Here is a 19,924-nt window from a genome sequence, read left to right as displayed (position 1 = left end):
GCAATTGATAGCTCTGGGTTTGTTTCCCCTAAGCTAAGCATTGTTTCTCATGTTCTCCTATTAGTGAGCTGTCACCACTCAGTGTTTGAATGTGCAGTCAATTATCTCTTTCTTAATCTACTTCATAGTCCCGAGGGCGGTCTAATGCACTGCTTCTCAGTGCTACTACAGACCATGGTTCGATTCCAGGCTGTATCACTTCCGGTCGTGATTGGGAGTCCCATAGGGCAGCGCACAATTGGCCCAGCGTCGTCCGGGTTTGGCCAGGGTAGGCCGTCATTGTAAATAAGAATTTGTTCTTAACTGACTTGCCTAGTTAAATAAAAATAGTCTTCCCATCTGGAACATCTGCCTTATAACTCAGTGCAGTTAAGCTCAATACAGTTACATATTGTAAACAATTCTGAATTGTACAAAATATCATACCTGTAGTATGGTTATGTTAGCTTATGTTTTAAATTCTTTTTTGTTATTGTTTAAAACATTGGCCTCAAATACCTTGTTTTGAAATAGTCATTTTGAGATGTGCTGTTTATTGTTTAAATGACTGCTCATTGTCCTTGCTGCTCGTGGTTTACCTGCCATATATAAGAGTTCCAGCGGGACATCTGAGATCCGCGTCATGCTGCTCCGACTCCAGCTCCTAGTCCTGATGATGCTCATGTGAGTTCGGGATCAGCCAACTGCAGTGAAGCTTTCGGCATTGACCTCTAAAACGTCATACTATGATAAAAGGTTAGCCTTACTTAGATGTATCATTGTGATGTGTTGACGATCATTTGCTTTTGCTAATAAGACAAACATACTTCCAAATGTAAGGTGATCCTAATAGTTGCCTGGTCCGTGCATTCACAGAAGCAGCCTTTATCCAGTCTGCCATCCCGGAAGCAGAGGAATTTGGGGGTTGGGTTAGAGAAACATAGCAGCTCTGCGTGCGGTAGAGAAAGACCGCACGGATACAAACACTCACACCGCGTAACAAAATACCGAAGACGTGACCTCAAACTACACGGATACAACCACCATAAACATCGCTTCGGAATGGATGAGCGGCAAAGACAGTAGTCTCGTGTGGGACAGAGGGTGAGAAAGCAAGACCGCATCGCCTGTGTTTTTGAGTGTGCATTTATTTATTAAGTCCTCTGCTCGCACAGGTGTACACCGATGACCGAGAAGGAATCAAACGACCTCGTTTATTATGGATAAGGTTATGCTGTTGTAGCCTACACGACCCCCTTATTTCCCAAGCTAGGCTATTCCTTTGGCGAACTATGCGGGTTGGTCGGGATGTGCACTGCATGTGATGGGGAGAAATTTGAGGACATAGGCCAGCCAACTAGACTAAAATATGTATTCGTGATGGTAGGCTTAACTACAGATACAATCCCTGCCCGGCCAAACCGATAGCAATGTCGGAGAGGCAGGAGAAGGACCGGGCCCGTGAAAAATAATGGTGCGGCAGCGAGAATCCTGCTGTTTCATCCTCTCCTGTCAAATGGATGTTGCCTGTCATTGATACAATGTGTCAATAGTTGACGTAGCCTCGTCATCACGGACTGCACGCCACTCTTGAGGATACTCATCTGTTACTATGTCGCGTAGGCTATTGATAGCCTACAGCTATAATTTCCATATAGCTATCTCATTGACTTCATATCTATCTGTTTATAGCTATAACAGGGTCAAATTATAGGCCTATGCCTTGTGAATGTGATTTGGGAAGGTGGGCTAAACCAACAATTTTCAGCTCCCATTCGAGTTGTCTCACCTAGGCTACTTCCATTCAAGCTCTACTTTACTAGGTCTAATGTAAACAGAATACATATTGCTCTGTCTGTGTCTGATACATAGTCTATTGACTCTTTGCTCATGGAAGTGAGTCAGCCTGAGGGATTGCAACTCACTGAGTGCATGTGGTTATTTAAAGTCTTTTAGCTGCCCCCCAGGCAGTGGTTTGGTGTCACAATCCAGATGAACAGGATAGGCAGGTAATTATGGAAGCCTCCTCTATTCAAATGTCAGCAGCCTGACAAGTTTGTTAGCGTGGCCCGGAGGTGAACTAGGACCCACTGATCTGAGGCACTGGAATCCTCTGCCTGTATAGTCATTGAGGCTGGCAGGACACAGTGGGTGAACTAGGACCCACTGATCTGAGGCACTGGAATCCTCTGCCTGTATAGTCATTGAGGCTGGCAGGACACAGTGGGTGAACTAGGACCCACTGATCTGAGGCACTGAAATCCTCTGCCTGTATAATCATTGAGGCTGGCAGGACACAGTGGGATACTGTGCTGATACACTCGCTCTGTAATCTCGTTGGGGAACGTTTAGTTGTCTCAGAAAATCCTTTTGTTTGAAGTGTTTCTGAACAAAACAACTCCATACAGCAAGGCAGAAGGAGATGAATACTAAATGAGATGAATGGCTGCAGATAAAATGATGACCGACTGCAGACTTCACACTCACAGGAGAGTCACACCTTCTTTGGAAAGCTGTCTCCATTGTTGGAATGCTACAGTAGGACCAGTGTGAGGTGACCGAGGCTGAAGTGGAGGAGACAAGGCAATGTGTGAACACACACTGAGGTGATGAGAGCATTGTGCTATATCAGTCAGGCTCCCTGCTTAGTCATATGCTGAATATGGAATCATATCACACTCTGACCTCTTCTCGCCCTGCTGCTATCATACCGACCAGAATAACCTCAGGCTATGGATACACACACAGAGAACTGGTTATAGCTGTTTTACCACCAAATAACCTCTAACTTCCCTGTTTTGGTGGAGATCTCCACTGTCTATCAACTGGTTGGGGTAGCTGTTGTCTGGGGTGACCAGAAGGAGAACAATGGACTATGAGATGTAGCTTTAATCTGCTGAGGTATGGATGGAAGGTCCAGAGGGGTATGGTTGACACTGAACACCTGGTATAGTGAGTTCAGCCTGGTTTACTACTGCTCATTTGCAAGTGGATTCAATGGATTGGCTTTGTTCTGTAAGCAGTTACCATGCAAATGTCCGTGTGAGCAGCTCAGCGCTATGGCCAGAGGGCTTTTAGGATGGTTGTAGTACTGAAGTATAGTGTGTACATGCAGTGTTCTAAGAAAGGTAGCCTAAAAGAGAAACGTAATCATTGTAAAGTGTTACCTGGCCAAATGAGTACATTTGTTGCATTCCTAGGAACCTCACTCACTCTCCCTAGCCTGGTACCCGGTCTTTTTTTAAATATTATTTATTTTTCTCCCCTTTTCTCCCCAATTTTTCGTGGTATCCAATCGCTAGTAATTACTATCTTGTCTCATCGCTACATCTCCCGTATTGGTGTTCGGGAGAGACGAAGGTCGAAAGTCATGCGTCCTCCGAAGCACAACCCAACCAAGCCGCACTGCTTCTTTAACACAGCGCGCCTCCAACTCGGAAGCCAGCCGCACCAATGTGTCGGAGGAAACACCGTGCACCCGGCTCCCTTGGTTAGCGCGCACTGCGCCCGGCCCACCACAGGAGTCGCTGGAGCGCGATGAGACAAGGAAAATCCCTACCGGCCAAACCCTCCCTAACCCGGACGACACTAGCCCAATTGTGCGTCGCCCCATGGACCCCCCGGTCGCGGCCGGTTGCGACAGAGCCTGATGGTGAACCCAGAGAGGCCCTGGTACCCGGTCTTTTTGTGCTGTCCTGCCAATTCCTATGATCATTGTCAGTCCAAAGACCATAGCAGTTGGCAAGATGGCACAAACATATCTGGGACCAGGCTTCAGTACATACTCACTGGCCTTGCCTGGATTCCAGGGCAGAAGACTTCCTGTCCGAGTCCTGATAAGCCAGTAGGAAGTTACCCGTAGATGCTGATCTTGTGTCAGTTTTGCATTTCCTCCACAAATGGTTAGAAGTGGGAGAGGGGAAGCTGATCCTAAATCTTTACAGAGGGGAAACGTCACCCTGGAGCCCTGTCAACAGGAAGTCAGGGGCATAGAGTTAATCAGAGGAGGTAAACATGGCTACCTCCCAAATGGCACTCTATTCTCTATGTAGCGCAGTACTTTCTACCTCGGCACATAGGGCTCTGGACTAAAGTAGTGCACCATATAGGGGATAGGGTGCCATTTGGGTCACAGGTCATGACGCAGGGTTCTGAGGAAGAGGACAAGGAGGGAACATTCCACACATTCAGGAGTAGTGGGGCACTGGGAATGTGTTCCATGTCATAGACTGTAGTGATAGCGAACTGGGCTACATTATCATAGGGTCGCACAGAGGAACTTACACACTATGGAGTAACACTGATATGCCAGTAGCGCTAGTGGCCAATTCCAGTCATAGCAGAAAGATTGACTGGAGTGAACAGCAAAATTATTTTGTTTACAGTCCTTGGGTAGTCTCTTTCATCATCCGCTGTGAAAGCTATGAGTCTGGCACATGAGACCAGTCATAGTGTAGTCTCTTTCATCATCCGCTATGAAAGCTATGAGTCTGTGAAAGCTATGAGTCTGGCACGTGAGACCAGTCATAGTGTAGTCTCTTTCATCAGCCGCTGTGAAAGCTATGAGTCTGTCACGTGAGACCAGTCATAGTGTAGTCTCTTTCATCATCCGCTGTGAAAGCTATGAGTCTGGCACGTGAGACCAGTCATAGTGTAGTCTCTTTCATCATCCGCTGTGAAAGCTATGAGTCTGGCACGTGAGACCAGTCATAGTGTAGTCTCTTTCATCATCCGCTGTGAAAGCTATGAGTCTGTGAAAGCTATGAGTTTGGCACATGAGACCAGTCATAGTGTAGTCTCTTTCATCATCCGCTGTGAAAGCTATGAGTCTGTCACGTGAGACCATTCATAGTGTAGTCTCTTTCATCATCCGCTGTGATAGCTATGAGTCTGGCACGTGAGACCAGTCATAGTGTAGTCTCTTTCATCAGCCGCTGTGAAAGCTATGAGTCTGGCACGTGAGACCAGTCATAGTGTAGTCTCTCATCAGCCGCTGTGAAAGCTATGAGTTTGGCACGTGAGACCAGTCATAGTGTAGTCTCTTTCATCAGCCGCTGTGAAAGCTATGAGTTTGGCACGTGAGACCAGTCATAGTGTAGTCTCTTTCATCATCCGCTGTGAAAGCTATGAGTCTGTGAAAGCTATGAGTCTGGCATGTGAGACCAGTCATAGTGTAGTCTCTTTCATCAGCCACTGTGAAAGCTATGAGTCTGTGAAGGCTATGAGTCTGGCATGTGAGACCAGTCATAGTGTAGTCTCTTTCATCAGCCACTGTGAAAGCTATGAGTCTGGCACGTGAGACTAGTCATAGTGCACAGTTGTGTGACATGTTGAGAATAGCCATAGATGCTGACATCTGTTTGCTCCTAATAACAGCCTAGGATTTCACATGGAATGATTGACCAGGTTTGTGTAGTGTGTGTGTGTATGTTTATTCAAGGTGGGGGACACACTTGCACACACACGCCTACACTAACAGAGCCAAGTGTGTGAGTCAAGATAGTTGACGTGGCATAGGGAAACACTAACTGTGAATCTTTGTTGCATGCCAGGGTTGACTTGTCGGGGTAAGAACACACTAATACTATACAAACATCACAGTGTAACTTGAGCACAAATGTCTGTCACGGCCTTTAAATGAAAACTCAAACTGTAAGAGAGTTAGCTTTGCCGTGTTAGATTGTATAATGATTATATACGTTGCCTTCACAAAGTATTCACACCCCTCGATTTATGTTATAGCCTGAATGAAAAATGAATCAAATAATATTTTTCACACCCATCTACACACGATAATAATGACAACGTGAGAAGATGTTTTTAGAAATGTTAGGACATTTTAAGAGCTTTGCACACCTGGATTGTACAATATTTGCACATTATTCTTTAAAAAATTCTTCAAGCTCTGTCAAGTTGGTTGTTGATCATTGCTAGACAGCCATTTTCAATTCTTGCCATAGATTTTGAAGTAAATTTGAGTCAAAACTGTAACTAGGCTAAATTGAAACATTCAATATCGTCTTGGTAAGCAACTCCATTGTATATTTGACCTTGTGTTTTAAGATATTGTCCTGCTGAAAAGTGAACTTGTGTCTGTTGGAAAGCAGGCTGAACCAGGTTTTCCTCTAGGATCTTGCCTGTGCTTAGCTCTATTTGTTTCTTTTCATACAAAAAATCAAGATTCTCTGGTCTGATGAAACCAAGATTGAACTCTTTGGCATGAATGTCAAGCGTCACGTCTGGAGGAAACCTGGCACCATCCCTACGGTGAAGCATGGTGGTGGCAGCATCATGCTGTGGGGATGTTTTTCAGTGGCAGGGACTGGGAGACTAGTTTGGAACGAGGGAAAGATGAACGGAGCAAAGTACACAGAGATCCTAGATGAGAACCTGCTCAGGACCTCCAACTGGGGCAAGGGTTCACCATCCAACAGGACAACGACCTTAAGCGTACAGCCAAAACAACGCATGGGAGAATCTCCCCAAATATAGGTATGTCAAGTTTGTAGCGTCATACCCAAGAAGAATTGAGGCTGTGATCGCTGCCTAAGGTGCTTCAACGAAGTTCTTAGTAAAGGTTCTGAAAACTTATGTAAATCAAATCAAATTGTATTTGTCACACACATGTTTAGCAGATGTTATTGCGGGTGTAGCGAAATGCTTGTGTTTCTAGATCCAACAGTGCAGTAATATCTAACAATTCCCAACAATACACACAATATGCACAACCTAAAGGTAAAATAATGGAATTAAGGAATATGTAAATGTGATATTTCAGTTTTTATTTTTAATAAATTAGCTAACATTTATAAAATTCTGTTTTTGCTTTGTCATTATGGGGTATTGTGTATAGATTGATGAGGGGGAAAAAACAATTTAATACATTTTAGAATAAGGCTGTAACGTAACAAAATGGATAAAAAGTCAAGGGGTCTGAATACTTTCCGAAGGCACTGTATATATGATTTGTTAATTTGAATAGGCAAATGTCATACTGTAAAACACTAGTCCTCCATTCTGACCTGATTCTGTCTCTCTCCATCCCTGTCCCCCTCTCTCACCTTTCCTCCTCCCCCCACCCCAGAGGATGGGCGCAGAGTCCTGGTGTCGGTGTAGATGTCTCTCGGTCGGCTCTTGCGACGCGCCTCCTCCAAGGCCTCGGACCTCCTGACCTTTAACCCAGGGTCGGCGGGGTCACGGAATGGCTTGGACGGAGAGATCATCTTCTCCAAGAACAATGTGTGTGTGCACCCTGCCGAGCCCCTGCCGGGCCTGCCCGAACACCATCCAGGTACAGTATATAGCTGTCTAAGAGTCCCCTACATAAGGGTCCTATTCATTAGGGCACACCGTAGCGAACGTCTATGCAATGGAGAAGAGCATTTCTTATCGGACAAGTTCAGGCAGTCCATTCTTGTTTCAGTCCGTTTTCTTGCATTTGGTGCCTAATACATACAACCCTGGGGTGTATTCAGTGAGCTGAACTATTCTGAACATCACAGACATGTAATGAATAGTACTAACGCGATTCCCTATTCTATCTGACCAACAATCTTATTTGTTCTACACCATACATTTCTATCTGAATGTTCTGTAACATTACATCCTCCTGAACAGGCCCCAGCTATGACTATAGCGTTCACCTATTCCTCTGCTGTTCTTCTCTTCCCAGTGTGTCCTATAGTGTCTCTCTCTTTTCCGCCATGTACAGATGAACTCTCACCTGAGAGATATGAGACTGTATGGTTCATTGTCTTTCGTCTCTGCATTTCCTTGTTTGTTCACGAGTCAGATCTCCTTACCTTCTTTTCATGTTATTTCCTCTGTCTCACTTGTTTTGTGTCATACCTAGTAATGTTTCCACGTACAGTATGCCACTGCTTTGCCACCTCTTCCATCATGGTATGGTATGTTAGCTATGGACAGTATGTTTGTGTATCAACTTATTAAGGTTATAGATGTCTAATCTATTATAGTTCTCAGGCCAAAATCTTTTTCCCATGAACCATAAGTCAGATTGACTCCAGGTTTGGTATATCTATCTATCTGACTTCTGGTTCATGGGAAGAAGGTTTTGTCCTGAGGAGAACTGACTTGGTTCAGGCATCCTTTTCTCTTATAGTGTGATCTTCTCAGGTGACTTCGTTGCTTGTGTTTTCTTGTGTGTGTCCTCTCTTTCTCAACCTGTCTCAACCTCTGATGATATGATCTCATCGGGGTGAGTGTGTGTGTTCTTGTTTGCGTTCTTGTCCACATGTCTGTGTTCCTGTGTGTTTGCGGCCATGTTTCTCCATCTCTCTCATGACTCCCTTCTCTCCTCAGGGTACCTGTGTGTGCACATGGAGAAGGATGAGAGCCTGGGAACCACTCTGATCCTAACCTGGGTTCCCAACTCCCGCATCCAGAGACAGGACGAGGAGGCACTGCGATACATCACCCCAGAGAGCTCACCTGTCCGCAGGAACGCTCGGCGCAGGCCCCGCAGGTAGAGGGGGGAGAGGGGAACGTAATGGACTTCTGTTGGTAGTGATATTGCAATAACTGGTGTTATCGTGAAAACGGCTTGTATCGCGGTAACAGGTTTTATTGCAGTAACTAGTTTTATTGTGATAACTGCTTGTATCCTGACAACTGAGCCTGAACTTTTGTAATTTAGGTGAACACTGTTTCCGGCTGGTGCTTCATTTCCATCTGGTCTTATCTAACTGAATTTCATCCTCTGAAAAACATATTTTACGGTGACACTGTAATGTTAATCCTACCTGCAGGCCCCACTCCCGACACCCTCCTGCCCAGGAGGAAGATGAGGACCGGGAGGAGGAGAGGATCGGGAACGGAACTGGGAATGGAGGGGGCCTGGGTCTGGAGGCCAGCATAGAGCCCCCTCGTCCCCAGCTGCAGCAGTCCCAGTCTGGGGGGGATGAGGGGGATGAGGGGTCCTGTGAGCTGTCGGCTGACGAGGTGAGCAGGGACAGCACCATGGGCTCGGACTCGGACACCACCTTCTCCTCACCCTTCTGCCTGTCGCCTGTCAGCGAGTCCCTCTTTGAGAGCAGCGGCTCTGTGTTCCTGGACAATGAGAGCAGGTGAGCTGGGAGGGGATGGGTTTGTGTGTGTGGATAATACAGACCTTGGTTCAAATTGTAATTTTAATAATTTCAAATACTTTATCAGGGCTTGATTGAGTTTGCATGTTGTCATTAAACCAATAGAAAAAGTCAGGCTAATCCAAATACTAAAAGTATTTCAAAGATTTCCGTATTTGAATGCAGGTCTGTTGTGTGCACGTATTTGTTTGTGACTTGTGTTTGACATGGATACGAATAGGGTGTTTTGGTGAGAAAAATGAAAGTTATTATCAGTTGGAGTTTGTGTGAATTATCTATGCGAGGTAGCTATTGATATGTAGGGCACAAATGGAGCTGTAGTTTCCATGGTATTTATAATTTATGTATGTATTGAATCCAGTCTCTGTCGGTTCAGACGCTGAATATTGGTGTCTTATCTCGCAGTGGAGACATATTGAAATAGTTTAAGCATAGAAGCACATGACAGAAATGCTTTTCCAATTATTTGGGTAGAGAAGCATCCAACTTGTTAAATACATATTTGAAACTGACTGCCTGAATGCCAACAAGAACCTGCAACCATTTGCATAAATATTCAATGTATATTTTAGGTAACTGGCAATTTGATCGTTTCCCCACCACTTTATAAAAAAGTTTTAAAAAGAGGGTGAGAGAGAGCAGCAACAGTTGTCCGTTTTTAAAGGCTATAACCTTGAATAATGTTGAACCCACACTCCAAATGCCAGTTTCTCACCTCACAAGACAGAATTTCTCACCAGATCAAGGTAGTTGTAATAGGCCAAACCTACCACATGGTGGAGCCACAGAGAAGAGCATAAGTACTCTTACTGTCATTGTGGGAGGTTCACACTTCACACAGCATTTTTTAAATTAAACCTTTATTTAACTAGGCAGGTCTGTAAATGAGAATTTGTTCTTAACTATTACTGCCTCCCAAGGCTGGATGTGTGCACTCTGTAGGGAGAGAAAGGGCTGTTAAAGCAGATCATTACAAGGTTATGGTAATATCCTGTAGATGTAGGTTCTTATTGGCAACATGGGCCAAAACACACACATTGTCCTTCGCTAAATCAATCCAATTAAAGCAGCTTAGTTAGCAGTTAGGAGTTAGCAGTTAGCACACACATTCATTATATGGTCCATGCAGGAATTCTACCGACAGCCTTGGTGTTGCCAACACTCTGCTCCAACCAACTAAACCATCTGGACTAAACCACTATCATGTTGCTGTACTGACCTTATGGCCATTCTCCTTTATACATCCCTCAGAGGTCGTTTCCACACAAAGGTATTTGGCCAGAAACACAGCCCAGGATGAGGGAGTTTGAAGTGTTTGTCCATTTAACACTGTAAGTGCAGTTAGTGTGTGACTTTGCAGCTTTCTCTTGCACTGCCTCTAACCTTTTCTTCTTCTCCCTCTCTCTTTCTCTTTTTCTTCCTTTCTCTTTTTCACTCTTTCTCTCGCTCTCTCTCTCTCTCTCTTTATCCTTCGCTAATGTTTCTCTTTAACCCATTCTCCATTTTTTTTCTCCCTGTACTTCCTCTCCCCCTCTTCACTCCCCTCCCTCCCTGGGTCTGTGTGAAACTCTCTTTGATTCCTCCCTGCTCCTGGGGTTGTTGTGCTGGGCTGTGTGTCAACTGGGTGGATTAGAGGAATGGAGAGTGGTCTGGTTCGGGCCTACAGGCAGCAGCCAACCCCTCTGGAACAGCACAGCTCTCAGCTTTAATTGACACTGTTAAGGGGCCTGGGACTGGAAACATGTCACTAGGAATCATGCAGAGAGAAATAATCTGTGTGTAAGAAAGTGAGTGGGGAGAGGGAGAAAGAGGCCTTGTGTAAGAAAGCGAGAGAGTACATTATGTTGGTGTGTGGGAGAGACTGTGTATTGTAGCGTGTGTGTGTGTGTGTGTGTGTGTGTGTGCGTGCATACGTGTTCACAATGCTATTATTGTTTCACACTTTTGAAACTCATCTATATGGTTAAGCTATTAGTGGCTCCAGTACAGCATCTACAGTTGAAGTCGGAAGTTTACAAACACTTAGGTAGGATGCCATTTTCAACCACTCCACAAATTTCATGTTAACAAACTATAGTTTGGCAAGTCGGTTAGGATTATCTACTTTGTGCATGACACAAGTAATTTTTCCAACAATTGTTTACAGACAGATTATTTCACTTATAATTCACTGTATCACAATTCCAGTGGGTCAGAAGTTTACATACACTAAGTTGACTGTGCCTTTAAACAGATTGGAAAATTCAAGAAAATTATGTCATGGATTTATCAAGAAAATTATGTCATGGATTTAGAAGCTTCTGATAGGCTAATTGACAATTTGAGTCAATTGGAGGTGTACATGTGGATGTATTTCAAGGCCTACCTTCAAACTCGGTGCCTCTTTGCTTGACATCATGGGAAAATCAAAAGAAATCAGCCAAGACCTCAGAAAATAAATGGTAGACCTCCACAAGTCTTATTCATCCTTGAGAGCAATTTCAAAACGCTTGAAGGTACCACATTCATCTGTACAAACAATAGTACGCAAGTATAAACACCATGGGACCACGCAGCCGTCATACCGCTCAGGAAGGAGATGCGTTCTGTCTCCTAGAGATGAACGTACTTTCAGTCCTATAGAAAATGTGTGGGCAGAACTGGAAAAGCATGTGTAAGCAAGGAGACCTACAAACCTGACTCAGTTAAACCAACTCTGGCAGGAGGAATGGGCCAAAATTCACCCAACTTATTGTGGAAAGCAAGTGGAAGGCTACCCAAAACATTTGATCCAAGTTAAACAATTTAAAGGCAATGCTACCAAATAATAATTGAGTTTATGTAAGCGTCTGACCCACTGGAAATGTGATTAAATAAATAAAAGAAATAAACAATTCTCTCATATTATTCTGACATTTCACATTCTTAAAATAAAGTGGTGATCCTAACTGACCTAATACAGGGAATTTTTACTAGGATTAAATGTCAGGATTTGTGAAACTGAGTTTAAATGTATTTGGCTAAGGTGTATGTAAACTTCCGTCTTCAACTGTATATGACTCCAGTACAGCATCTATATGGCTCCAGTACAGTATTCTAAACCACTGAATGTAGTGCGTCTGTAGGACAAAATTGCTATTATTTTTCTTTATCTTTAAAACTTTTAAATTCATAATGTATCAAGTATTTTGCTGCCCTGTACAATTGTTAGAATCCTTAACATAGGTAATTAAATGATAGTGAATTTCCATGCAAATGTACAGTAATATATTTATATAACATAAAACCTATTTTTAGCTCTCCTCCTCTCCCTGCCCTCCCCAGAGTTTTGATTAGATGTTTTTATACTAAACAAAAATATGAATGCAACATGTAATGTGTTGGTCCCCTGTTTCATGAGCTGAAATATAAGATCTCAGAAATGTTCCATACGAACAAAAAGCTTTTTTCTCTCAAATGTTGTGCACGAATTTGTTTACATCCCTGTTGGTGAGCATTTCTCCTTTGTCAAGATAATCCATCCACCTGACAGGTGTGGCATATAAAGAAGCTGATTAAATAGCATGATCATTACACAGGTGCACCTTATGCTGGGGACATTTTTATTCTTCACAAAACACAAGTCTACAGATGTTTTGAGGGAGCATGCAATTGGCATGCTGACTGCAGGAATGTCCACCAGAGCTGTTGCTAGATAATGTTTATTTCTCTACCATAAGCCGCCTCCAACATTGTTTTAGAGAATTTGGCAGAGCCTAACCGGCTTCATAATCGCAGACCACGTGTAACCACGCCAGCCCAGGATCTCCACATCTGGCTTCTTCACCTGCGGGATCGTCTGAGACCAGCCACGCAGACAGCTGATGAAACTGTGGATTTGCACAACCGAAGAATTTCTGTACAAACTGTCAGAAACCGTCTCAGGGAAGCTCATCTGCGTGCTGGTCATCCTCACCAGGGGCTTGACCTGACTGCAGTTCACCAACTTCATGGGGCAAATTCTCACCTTCGATGGCCACTGGCATGCTGGAGAAGTGTGCTCTTCATGGATTAATTTCAGTTTCAACTGTAACGGTCAGATGGCGTCGTGTAGGCGAGTGGTTTGCTGATGTCAACGTTGTGACCTGAGTGTCCCATGGTGTGGTTATGGTATGGGCAGACATAAGCTATGAACAAACACAATTACATTTTATCGATGGCAATTTTGAATGCACAGAGATACAATGACGAGACCCTAAGGCCCATTGTCGTGCCATTCATCTACCGCCATCACCTCATGTTTCAGCATGATTATTTACCCATGTCACAAGGATCTGGACACAACTCCTGCAAGCTGAAAATGTCCCAGTTCTTCCATGGTCTGCATACTCACCAGACATGTCACACACTGAGCATGTTTGGGATGCTCTGGATCTACGCGTACTACAGCGTGTTCCAATTCCTGCCAATATCCAGCAACTTCGCACAGCCATTGAGGAGTGGGACAACATTCCACAGGCCACAATCAACAGCCTGATCAACTCTATGTGAAGGAGATGTGTTGCACTATGTGACGCAAATGGTGGTCACACCAGATACTGACTGGTTTTCTGATCCACGCCCCTACCTTTTCTTGAAGGTAGCTGTGACCAACGGATGCATTTCTGTAGTCCAGTCATGTGAATCCATAGATTAGGGCCTAATGAATCTGTTTCAATTGACTGGTTTCCTCATATGAACTGTAATTCAGTAAAATCGTTGAAATTGTTGCGTATTTGTGTATTTAATTCAGATCCCCATTTTAGCTGTTGAAAAAGCAGCAGCCACACAACATAGACCATGACAACTTGCAGAACACTAATGTAAAGCTACATTTAAAACATCTAAAGGAAACTGTGTTAGTGTGTGTCTCTTCACAGTCCACGTTGTTCCTTGAGGTGTTTCATATTTCTTGCCTGAGTTACCATGTCATTTTCCCAGCCTCTGTTCTTACTTGGGGACTGTGTTTTTGAGCTGTGATAACTGGCTGACAAGACAACTTGGTACTTTCAACACATCAGTATTTCTTACAGCTATCGACAGTGATTCAGTCAATCTCTCGTCCACTCTGAGCCAGGAGCGACTGATATGCATATTATTCACATTGGCCCTCCATGTACATTTGAGGGCCAGACGTGCTGCTCTGTTCTGTGCCAGCTGCAGCTTTTCTAGGTATTTTTTTGCCGCACCTGACCGTACAACTGTTTGGTTGCATGTGATGTAAAAAAATCTGAGCATCTCTTTATCACAGACAGACCTCTCCCCATCTTTACAACAATGCAATCAATATGCTTTGCCCTTGACAGTTTACAATCTAATAGAACACCAAGAAGTGTAGTGTCTTCTACTTGCTCAACAGCCACATTATTCATTGCGTTTAGGGACCATGGGGGTTGAGCCCCAGGCTCTGGTTCTCAGGGTGACGCCAGAGCTCTGTCCCTAGGGTAGAGCATCACGTAGGTGGGGAGCTTGTAGCTGTAGCTCCCCTGGCGAGGGACATGCCATTTAAACAGCTTTTCCATCAAAACATGCTGTTGACATATACTGAGTGCACTAAACATTAAGAACACCTTCCTAATATTGAGTTGCACCCCCCCAAACCCCCCCACCAGTATATGTCCTGGTGGCTGCCCTCAGAACAGCCTCAATTTGTCGGGGCATGGACTCTACAAGGTGTCAAGCGTTCCTCAGGGATGCTGACCCATGTTGACTCCAATGCTTCCCACAGTTGTCAAATTGGCTGGATGTCATTTGGGTGGTGGACCATTCTTGATACCCACTGGAAACTGTTGTGCACTTAAATATTTTGTCTTGCCCATTCACCCTCTGAATGCCACAAATACATACATACAATCCATGTCTCAATTGTTTCAGAGCTTGAAAATCCTTCTTTAACATGTCTCCTCCCCTTCATCTACACTTATTGAAGTGGATTTAACAAGTGACATCAATAAGAGGTCATAGCTTTCACCTGGATTCAGTCTATGTCATGGAAAGAGCAGGTGTTACTAATGTTTTGTGCACTCAGTGCATAATCTGTGTATAACACTGTATACATAGGCTATAGTGTAGTCGCTATAGAGAACAGCATCAGCTATTAGTGTTAACATTTAGCATGAACTAATTGAGATCCACTGATGAGGTAGATGGCATTGAAAACCTCTCCGTAAGCACCCACTGTTATGTTACTGTAAGCTATCTTCACTTCATTGATTAAGTAGACGACATTTTAAACAGGTCCATGTTCAACACCTTCTGTTGATGCTTATTAGTTAACTGGAAAGACCATAGAGACAGTTAGCTTAGCAATATCTCTGACAGTTACAGTAGTTAGCATGTAGCGCAGTTAAAATATTCCTTTGAGACAATGTTTTAATCAATCAAATGTTGTCAGGTTATATTCAAGCAGACCATTAAGTGTGAGACTTGGTTTCTGTATGTTCTCTCTGCACCTCAATGTAATACAATAGGCCTATGACTCAGACTTGGGTTCAAATACTTTCAAAAATCATTTCAAATGCTTCTGCCGGGCTTGATTGAGTGGCTCCGATAGAAAAGTCCCAAATCTGCAAAGCCCACCCACCTGGCACTCCAGACAGGCTAAAGCAAAGGCTCAAAATATTTGAAAGATTTCAAATAGTATTTGAGCCCAGGTTTGCTATGACTAGGTTTATATTGAGACAGACAGAATCTCCCCACTTCTCTGTGCTGTAGTGTCCCAGAACTGGGACCTTGTTCATGATTTGATACATGATCCAGAGGGCAGTGAATCTGACCAATGAGGGGAGACCTTGCTGTCTCTGTGGATCTCACATTATTTTCCCATATACAGGTATGTGACGACCCGAGACATGATCAATTCACAACCATTGATTTAGTTTGAAACTGACCAGCTCTGGCTCCTCTCATGGGACCAATAGGCTGTTTGTATTTATTATGGACTTTGAGAAATACTGTTCCATCAGCATACAAGGAAACAGCATTTAAATGTACATGTTTTTCCATATTATTGACTTGTGTTTACCTGCCCCATTAATACATCACTGTGCTTCTCAGGTCTGGCTCTCCGAGACGTGTCTTGGGGTGTGTTTTGGTTGTTAGTTGTTTGATTTACCCCCTTACCCAGTTGTGTGTGTTAACGCAGTTGTGGAACCCCCAGCTCAGGTTACAGTGTGGGGAAAACAGTGGCCGTGGGGGAATGACTGGAGAAATTGGAAGGCAGACGCTGTGATTTGTGTGTGTGTGCACAGTTTCTGTTGTATGCACTGTGTGTGTGTGCACAGTTTCTGTTGTATGCACTGTGTGTGTGTGACGTGCGTGGTTCCCCCCCACAGTAACCGCCATGCATTCTTCTCATTCTCTGTCCCATGGTGTAAGCCAGAACAATCTCAGGACATTAAACAAGAGACCACAACAGGGCAGTAAATAGACTCCTGATATTCAACACTAGCCACAGGCAGTACATAGCCCTCCGGACCCTGTTTGCCATATCTATGCTTATGTGTTGTTAGAATTACATCTGTGTGCAATGCAATGATTCTCCAAAATCATGGTCCCATCAGTTTCCCTTAGACGCTGATCTAAGGTCTGTTTTTCATTTAGCCAGTAATAGTTGTGGGTGTAAGTTAATCTGATCCTATAACCAACTCAACTTCTCCCCTCTCATTTTCTCAGGGAGCTGTGTGATGAGTCCATGACCCATTCGGCTAGCTCCGCCTCCAGCCTGGACAGCCACGCTCCCTCTGAGAACAACAGCCAATCACAGGGCATGCGGTGGGAGGAACAGCAGAAGGTGCTGGCGTTGGAGCAGCTGGGGGGAGTGTTCCGGGTCGACCTGGGTCACATGAGGTCGCTCCGCCTCTTCTTCAGGTCAGCCAGGGGTCATGGGGGGGGGGGGGGGGGTCATGATGTCTGGATATTTTATGACCTCAGGAACTTTACTCTCATAACAACTCAATCAAGGAAATGTTTCTGAAATTCTTCTCCAACTGAGAGTTTGCTGTATATGTTATAAGCCATGTTTTAGCAGTGCAGGAACATTGTATGTGTATTTCTTTCAGCCAGTGTTTCTGTATGTTTGAATGGTATGTTGTGATTCCAGTGATGAGGCGTGTAACAGTGGTCAGCTGGTGATCGCCAGCAGGGAGAGCCAGTATAAGGTCCTCCACTTCCACCACGCAGGTCTGGACAAGCTGGCTGAGGTCTTTCAACAGTGGAAGTGCTGCAGAGAGACCCAGCTCAAAGACCAGGTGAGACATGTTAGCATTGGGGCTAGATATCATGTTCCTACAGTGTTAGCATTGTGGCTAGATACCATGTTATTTCAGTGTTAGCATAATGGCTAGTTCCTTTATCTCTCGCTCTCTGCCCCACACCCATCTGTCTTGCTCTCTCTCTGCCCCCCACCTATCAATCTCTTTCTCCTCCCTCTCTCTTCCAGGTAGTGGATGAGAAGTCATGTATGCAGTTCTCCATCCGGAGGCCCACCCTACCGTCCGCTGAGACCCACCCAGAGGAACGTCTGTACCGCCGCCTGGACGTCACCACCTGGCTCCGACACCTCAACCACAACGGACAGGTGGAGGAGGAGTACAAGCTACGCAAGGTGAGTCTGTAACTGGGATAAGACCTTGGAAGACTGACAGACTTGCTTACATTTGTATACGATGATGTGGTTCTCTATTATGCATGGGAATATTTGGGAGCAGATTTCTGAAATAAAAATGACATGGAGCTGATTTCCTGGTGTTTTTAGTCTTAAGTCAAACAATGGAAATGCAAAAAAACATTTTCTTTTTACAAAATTCTTGGAGGCCAAATAAAACCACCTGCAGCACTAATTCGGCCCATGGGCCACCAGTTGGGGAACCCTGGTGTAGTTACTGTAGCTAACATTGTTGAATTCTAGACTTCTACTACCCAGGCTGATCATGTCCTCTCTGTCCCCCCCAGGCCATCTTCTTTGGGGGCATTGACCCTTCCATCCGCGGGGAGGTGTGGCCCTTCTTACTGCACTACTACAGCTGTGACTCCTCCTCCCAGGAGAGAGAGGCCTGGAGACTGCAGAAACGCTCCGAGTACCATCACATCCAGCAGAGGAGGTAGGGGGCTGGGGGGTTTACTATAACTAATGGCTCTCCATCCAGGGGAGCTGCACTGCTGCTGACCGTGTGTGTGTGTGTGTGTGTGGGGGGGGGGGGGGGGGGGATGTTCTATTGTGTTGTTTTCGATGAAAGAAGGACATTCATGTGGTTAATTTATACAAAGGAATAAGGTGGCACCAAGCCATATCCTGCTCACTGTTACAGACACAGACACACACACACAGACACACACACACCTTGTGGTTTCACTTTGCAAATGGAGCAATCAATAGACACAATTACAGAACGTGTTATGGGAGTGCTGGGTGTAAATTAACAGGCCACCTGGGTAAAAACATGTAATCGCTGATCAAATCATATTCTCATATTCTATCAATATAATGACTACAGCTCGATACGCACACACCACGCACGCAGGCACCACGCACGCAGGCACCACGCACGCAGGCACCACGCACGCAGGCACCACGCACGCAGGCACCACGCACGCAGGCACTACGCACGCACCACGCACGCAGGCACCACACACCGCGCACGCAGGCACCACACACCACGCACCACACACCACGCACGCAGGCACCACACACCACGCACGCAGGCACCACACACCACGCACGCAGGCACCACGCACGCAGGCACCACACACCACGCACGCAGGCACCACGCACGCAGGCACCACACACCGCGCAAGCAGGCACCACACACCACGCACGCAGGCACCACACACCACGCACGCAGGCACCACACACCACGCACGCAGGCACCACACACTAAAAGAGAGTAAAGGGTGCAACCAGTCAGTTTATTTTAGCCTCCCAGCGTTACTTGTCTGTGTCTGTCCCTAATTTGAGTCATTTAGAAGACGCTTGTCCAGAGCGACTTACAGGAGCAATTAGGGTTAAGTGCCTTGATCAAGGGCACATTGGCAGATGTTTCACCTAGTCATCTTGGATATTCGAACCAGCGACATTTTGGTTAATGGCCGTACGCTCTGAACCGCTAGGCTACCTAAGCTTCCACACAGTGTGCATGTGAGTGCAAGTGTGTGTGCACGAGTGCACAGAATTGATATGATAATTGTCCGGTCTTCAGCGGAATGGCGTATTAACCTTTAGAATACATCAGAAGATGTAATCCAGATCAGCCAATTAGACGCTCTATTCCTCGTGTGATGTGATGAGACTGATGGAAAAACACTTGACTGAGCCTCCAGGGGCCATTGGCTCATCATTAAGACCCTGGAACTACAGTCTCTGCCTTCTAAAGGTGGTGGCACCGGACCAGCCCCTGTTAATTAAATAATTTAGTTCTATATGGAAATATAACATTAGATTATATATATATGTCACATTTTGAAGAATCAATTATTGCTTGTTTGATTTGATGTTCTGTGCTGTAGCCAGTACTGTTGAAGATGTTAAACATGGATGATCCTGCTGGAGAGGAGAGAGATGTCAATATATACCTGTTCTGAACAAACACTGGAGGAGGAGAGGGTTGTGGAGAGTTGATTCAGTTTGCTCGTCTATTTTCTACAAGGTCTGATGTCTCTGTGGTCTTACATGTTAATGTTGAGTTACACGATTAGGGGATTCTGGTAGCAGGACCAGGTACAGCTGCTGACAGTTCTCCAGAAAGGGAGGGAGAGGCATGGAGGGAGAGAGGGGACAAGGGACTGGGAGAGAGGGATCAAGGGACTGGGAGAGAGAAGGAGTGAGGGAAGAGACACCGAGGGAG

At 45.0% G+C, this 19,924-nt stretch overlaps 1 protein-coding gene across 4 annotated transcripts in view; it reads left to right on the top strand.

Annotated features, from left to right (window-relative positions):
• The first annotated feature begins 618 nt into the window (after nt 1-618).
• The window catches only part of LOC129833634 (TBC1 domain family member 16-like), a 28,368-nt gene continuing 9,062 nt past the window's right edge, over nt 619-19,924 (top strand). The window contains exons 1-8 of one of the 4 annotated variants that reach the window (XM_055898335.1): nt 619-735; nt 7,064-7,270; nt 8,302-8,464; nt 8,748-9,065; nt 16,758-16,952; nt 17,185-17,332; nt 17,524-17,688; nt 18,036-18,184. In XM_055898335.1, coding sequence (XP_055754310.1) covers nt 7,096-7,270; nt 8,302-8,464; nt 8,748-9,065; nt 16,758-16,952; nt 17,185-17,332; nt 17,524-17,688; nt 18,036-18,184 — 1,313 coding nt within the window. In that variant the 5' untranslated portion in view covers nt 619-735; nt 7,064-7,095. Of the gene's footprint in view, nt 1,084-1,466; nt 2,586-6,136; nt 6,472-7,063; nt 7,271-8,301; nt 8,465-8,747; nt 9,066-16,757; nt 16,953-17,184; nt 17,333-17,523; nt 17,689-18,035; nt 18,185-19,924 lie in introns of those variants that run through there. The other 3 variants (XM_055898334.1, XM_055898336.1, XM_055898337.1) reach the window with 3 other exon arrangements.

Source organism: Salvelinus fontinalis, chromosome 34, assembly GCF_029448725.1.
Source record: "Salvelinus fontinalis isolate EN_2023a chromosome 34, ASM2944872v1, whole genome shotgun sequence".
NCBI lineage: Eukaryota > Metazoa > Chordata > Actinopteri > Salmoniformes > Salmonidae > Salvelinus > Salvelinus fontinalis.
This window is presented reverse-complemented; position numbering and strand designations above follow the sequence as displayed.